General features: G+C 36.9%; 1 protein-coding gene across 1 annotated transcript; it reads left to right on the top strand.

Annotated features, from left to right (window-relative positions):
* Positions 1-1,280: 1,280 nt before the first annotated feature.
* Positions 1,281-4,710, top strand: LOC109219083 (putative uncharacterized protein MYH16). Its single transcript, XM_019383503.1, has 4 exons — positions 1,281-1,293; positions 2,898-3,487; positions 3,742-4,180; positions 4,445-4,710. Exons 1-4 carry the CDS (start codon positions 1,281-1,283, stop codon positions 4,708-4,710), a joined length of 1,308 nt encoding a protein of 435 aa, XP_019239048.1.
* Positions 4,711-6,106: the final 1,396 nt, after the last annotated feature.

Raw genomic sequence — 6,106 nt, 5'->3', positions numbered from 1 at the left:
CTCAATCGGTCATGGCAAAGTACAAAACTATTGGAATATGTAAACTTTTGATTTACAATAGATACCTCAATTACCTAATCTTTGTCCAATATAAGCCAAAAGACAAAGCATGAACTTTTCTATAATATATTTCTAGTCAGGATATTCTTGATGATACCAAGGTATTCAAGATTCATCTCATCCATTATTTCAATATGATATATTTCGACGGATATTGTTAAAGCTCAATAAGTTCCTTTGGCTTTAGAAGAGAACATGACATTGTTTAAAATGAGTTTTGTTCCCTTGGGCAAAATTATGGTAGCTCTTCTGGAGCCTTCTATCAAATAAATACTATAAAAGATTATAGTAACATTTGCCTTACTCATAAGTAAATGAGAAAAATATTTTTTCTCTTTAAATGTCGTATGTGTTGTAGCAAAATAATTCAAATAAATATCTTCATAATTGGATTTTAATGTAAACTACTCTGAGATATTTTCGTATCTTCAAAATGCAATGACACACCCAAATAAAGGTAACAATAAATATTACTACTATTGATTGAATAATAGAGGAAAATGACATAACTTTTAATTTTTCAACCTACAAACACATAGTAAAGATTAATAGACATAGGTAATTATACGAGTAATCTAGAAAGTGACGATTCTATAGGCATATTTTCGTATTCATCTCTACTTTATGTTTTGGTCTAATTAAGATACAAAAAATAATTATTTTCACTCCAATCCAGAAACGTGAGAGGGTAACAAAATTTAGTCAACAAAAAAACAATCGAACTCAAACCATCAATGAGATATTTTATTTAATAAAAACGAGAATAGACTAGAACTTAATTTATAAGAACTACACTGATATGACTAAACTAATTAGTATTAACTGATAGGCTAATACTATGATTGTTTAACCAAAAAACTGAATATTTGGTTAAAGCTAGAAATTAAGAGAGAAATCGGGTTACTGATAATCAAGAAATATGAAATTTTGAGAACAACAATAAAGTAATGAATAAGTGTATATTTTAGTATAATCTCAATGATATTCCGTGTCCTACAGATGTTGAGACCTTCCCCTTTTATAGTTAATTCTAGGAGAAAGTGTAATGCATTTGTCTTAATGAGGCAATTATGAACAATAAATGATATTAAAAGAAACGTTACTCAATCATTCCTATTAAATATAAATTCTCTCAACGTATTTGGTATTTAATGCTGAATTTGGACTCCTTTACGCTATCAGATTCATTTCTTCAATTCCTTCCGATCTTCGAGCTTTAAATGACTCGAACAGGTACGTGTCTCATTTCATTTAAATAATAGCTCGTACCTTTAAGTATGTTCTCTCCCACATCTGTTGTTGCTCGTGCCTTCTAACTGATTACCACGCTTTGACTATTTGACCGGTCCACGTGTCATGACACGCCATCTTATATAAATTCAGTTTTTCCCAATACAGATAGTCCCCCCACTTTCCATTTATTTATCAATTAAATATTTGGAAAGTGGATCTTCATTAAAAAGTGAATTTTTGCCATAATTAATGCTATGACAATACTAACGCTTCAGTTGTCTTTTCTATTTAATGCATTGCATACGTGTCACCTTTCAAGGCTTCTTCAACTCCACTATTCACGAAGTGATAGTTGCCTTTATTATAGACTTTCTATCATTACACTTCTTAGTCTTTGACTGTTGCTTTTATATATAAACTTAACCCTTCTTCCACTAATTTTTACCAAATATTTCACTATTTACTCCTATTCACTTCTTCCTCTGTTCACATCTTTCTACCATGTCATCTTCGAATCCCAACCCTAGGAGAGTCCCAATTCTTGACAGTTTCCCCAATGCCCCTGTGAGACACAGAAGAGGTAGAGGAGGTAGGCTTCGTGGCCTAGGATCCATTCGTGGTGGTACCTCTGGTTCCATCACTCCTTCTTCTAGCTCTGGCACTATTTCTAGAGGTTCTTTCACTAATAGATCCTCTTCTAAAGGCAAAGAATCTTCTGAGTCTATTCAAGAACCATTGGTCGAAGAAATAGTGCCAATCGACTTATCTTTCGATCATGATAAAGAATCCCTTCGTGACCAAGTAATTAAGTTAGAGAGAGCTGACACCTATCCTTCTTTAATTACTGAACCCTTGATTCCACTGTTCGAAAAGATTGTCGTTGGAGGGATGACTTTCATATAGTTATTCCTAACCCAAACCAGAGAATATCTTCTTATAGGATTGGTTTTTCCTCTGTTTATACTTATCCCTTTACTTTGGGATTTATTCCTGCTATAGACTCAGTCATACTCGATTTCTGTCGTTTCTTCAAAATTTGTTTGGCTCAAGTTGGCCCTCTCGTATGGAGAGCAGTAGCTTGTTTAAGGTATGTATCAGTAAAGGCTGATGTTGACTTTACCTTCTCCCATCTAATTCATCTTTACCACCCCAAGCTGTTCCGCAATGGTGTTTTTACCCTAACTGCAAGAAGTAAAAGGGTTTTGGTAAGCCCTGAAGATGATAAAGATCGAGGCTGGTACACCCGTTACGTTGCGGTACCCACAATTGGTTTGGTGGGTGAATCAAATATTCCCTTTCCTGAGAAATGGAACCTTGCACGTAAGCATTTCTTCCTTACCGTATCTGTTTTTTTTTTATTTCAACTCCTTTTATAATTTCATTTTTGCTTTTTTGTAGCAACCATGGGAGATGTGGAACCCGTTCCTAATTTCCGTGGTTGGGTAGATGCTATTTTGAAAGCCGTGCCTATGGAGGCACGAACCTGGAAATCTATTTCCAACAAACATGGTTGGAAAGTAAAAACTCATGGTATGCGTCCCTTATTATTTCCCGTATGTTAAATTCTTTCCCCTCTTTTAACTTTTTATCCTTCTTTTTGTCAGGATTTGCTATTCGAGGAATGTCAGCTGAAGTAGCTATTGCCCTTCGAGCCTCTTTTGGTACTCCTCTTTCTTTGGAGAGAGCACAAGCTACACTGTCAAAGAGGAAAGTTGTTGAAGAGGATTCTGAGGATGATGGAGATGAAGACACCTCTTTGATAGCTAGACCTAGAGCCAGGAGACGCATCATTTCCGAAGATGAAGCTGAAATTTCTCCTGCCCGTGCCTCCTCTCTTACCGAACCTGTTACTGTTGTTTCTGATGATGAAACCATTCCTAGGAACACCAATGAATCCAATCAACGTCTCTTTGCTGACGGTTTCGAAAGTGGTGAACTAGGTCCGGTTTTAGATGAAGTTCCTCTTTCCTCTTCCATTCCTATTCCTTCTATTCCTCCTTTGGTTTCAAGTGCTTCTTTGCCCATTTTATCTGTTCCTGCTTCTTTGCCAATTTCTGCTCCCTTACCTGCTTCGACTCCTTCTTCGACTCCTGTTATTTTTACCTCTTCTACCATTCCTCCTTCTATAGCTCCCCCTTCCTCTGTTCAGCATGCAGAGGAGGGTTCCAGTAGAGGAAGTTTGGCTATGAGGAGTGTAACACTTGAGGTTCCTGCTAATAACAGTCTTTTAAGGAAGTCTGGTGGAGCAGATGTCTGGCTTGAGCCTTTAATTGGAGACAATGAGAAGAAGAAGATGGACAGTCACAGTTGCTTAACTTTGATGAATGACATAGTTCATTCTACGTTAAAGGTATTCTTCCTTTACTTTCTAATAAGTTTTTTTTATCTCTAGATTCTTAAGTTTTTTTTTTATCTCTAGATTCTTATTTTCATGAGTTGTCTTTGTAGGCCAACCTCATTGGCACGGAATTGATGGGAAGAGTTTCCCTTTTAGAAAAGAAGGCCTGTGAGTCTGATAAGACTATTCTCGAGGCTGAGAGGGTAGCTAAGGAAGCCCAGCTGGAAGCAACTAATTGGAAGGAACAGTTTCAAAATGCTCAAGAAACGATAAAAGAATTGCAAGAAAGCAACCGTAACCTGGAGCAGCAAAAGCAGACTCTGACTTCTGAATTAGCGGGAGCCAAGGCTTCTTCTAGTAAAGCCGAGAAGGATAAGGAGCGCCTTGAGTGTTCCTTTTCAGAGCAGTTATCAAAGTCAAGTGAAGAAATCAGAGAACTTAAGGCACTCTTGAACAAGAAAGAAGAGTATGCAGGAGAGTTAGTACAAAACTTGACTCAAGCTCAAGCTGATTTGAAAATCTCCTCTGATAAGGTTCATGCCTTAGAGAGTTCTCATGCCTCCCTTGAAGCTACCCTTGATTCCACTTTAGTTGAAAATCAAGTGTTAAAGAATGATCTTGCTATGTGGGAAAGGGATTATGAACTTCTTGAGGAGAAATTTAACATAGAGGTGAGTTGGGCTTTTCTAAACTCTCGTCATGATGCTTTAACTGAGGCTAGTCAAGAAAACTTTGATTTAGAATCGGAATTGGCCAAGGTTTTGAAAACCATTGAGATGACCTAACAACCACTTGACTTTCCTTCTCCGGCAGATGAAGCTCCCGTGGCTGAAGAACCTTTAAATGAAGAAGCTGCTGCTGTGGCAGTTGAAGTTGAAAATGTTGCAATTCCAGCTCCCGAGGGTGAAACTTCTATGAATCAGTTTGAGGAAGCTGAAGCTTCTGTGACTCTTACTCCCCTCGATGAATCTAACACTTCAATCCCAGCTGAAACCGCTCCTGTTGCTGTTTATTCAGAAGTTACCGTTCCTGAAAGTGAAGCTGATATCACAACTTCTGATGTTCCAGCCCCTCAGTGACCAGTTTATGTTTTCAAACTTTATTTTTATTTGCTTTGTTGATTGGTGGGTTTATCCCTTGGTCAGTTTTTAAGGGATTTTTTAGAAAAAGTCCCCAGTTATCATAATGGGGCACTTGTATAAACTTTTTTTTTGTTGACTAAGTTTTTACTTAGTCTTTTTAACTATATCAAGAAGTTTATTAGTACTTCAATATGTTCTATTCTTGCCTTTTTCTTATCTATTTAGGACTTATAGAATAGTTTAGCATTTTTAAACTTTGAAAATGCTTTATGATTCTTCTCATGACTTATTAACATGAGGCTTATAAAAGAGGGCCCTTTTATATATAACGACACTTAATGAAGAAGACGTCTCAACTTCATAATGGTGTTACAATACGATGAAAGAAATAGGAACACACATGTTTTGTTCGGAATAACTTTGACAAGTTTTTGAATATTACATGTATTAAAATACATCTATAACTTTCTCGTAACTGTTTTTCTTGTAACAGATTTTTACAAAATAAATATAATTCAAACAAGGTTTTTCCTTATAACCCGTTTCAGTATATAGTCATGACCCTATCTTCATGTATTAGGAAGGGTTTGAGAGGTGACTCCATTGTTCTCATGAGTTTGAGAGGTGACTCCATTGTTCTCATGAGTTTGAACACTATGATGAATGTTTTGTATCTTCATTTGTTTTGATGGGAAAGAACACAATGATGAATGCTGAGGTTCCGTAACTTCTGCTCGACACTTGTCTCTTTGTGGCTTGATTTTTTCGATTTTCGTTCGGTTTACGTATCTGTTTTCCCGCACGTATCTGTGTACAATATGCAGTCCCCCAAGTGTTTGAGCGGTGAAGTATGAAGCCTCGAGCACTTGTAAGTTTCTCTCAATTTGGTCCTTTTCCTGAAACAGAAAAACATACGGGACTCGGAGATGCGATTAGAGATGAAGACTACCTAACCCGTGTGTATTTCCATCAGAGTAATTGTAACCCTGGGCTGGGAATTTTAGAATATTCCATTTTGCCGTGCAGGTCGTGACTCATCATTTGGCACGGGTAAGGGTTTTTGCCTAGCATCTAAAATCGTTAGTAAAATTTTAACAATTCAAAGAAAAATTTTAACATAGCGATACCTGACCATGGGTACTTTCTCAAAAGTAATATCTCTTTAGGTGGACAGCATTCCAATGTGAGGGTAGAATTTTCCCATCCATTGTCTCTAACTCATATGCTCCTTTTCCCGTAATATCACAAACTCTGAAGGGTCCTTCCCACGTTGGACTTAGCTTTCCTGAATTAGCGGCCTTTGTAGATTGGAACACCTTTTTAAGCACGAAGTCCCCAATTTTAAAAAATCTGAGGCGTGCTTTCCTGTTGTAATACCGTTCAATTACTTGCT

This window comes from Nicotiana attenuata, unplaced genomic scaffold, assembly GCF_001879085.1.
Source record: "Nicotiana attenuata strain UT unplaced genomic scaffold, NIATTr2, whole genome shotgun sequence".
Classification (NCBI taxonomy): Eukaryota; Viridiplantae; Streptophyta; class Magnoliopsida; order Solanales; family Solanaceae; genus Nicotiana; species Nicotiana attenuata.
This window is presented reverse-complemented; position numbering and strand designations above follow the sequence as displayed.

Bases quoted from the DNA above. Each gene is read 5' to 3' on its own strand.
- LOC109219083 (XM_019383503.1), top strand. The intron at 3,488-3,741 runs GTAACACTTGAG...TTGTCTTTGTAG, and splicing joins GAAGTTTGGCTATGAGGAGT to GCCAACCTCATTGGCACGGA. The intron at 4,181-4,444 runs GTTCTCATGCCT...CTTCTCCGGCAG, and splicing joins TAAGGTTCATGCCTTAGAGA to ATGAAGCTCCCGTGGCTGAA.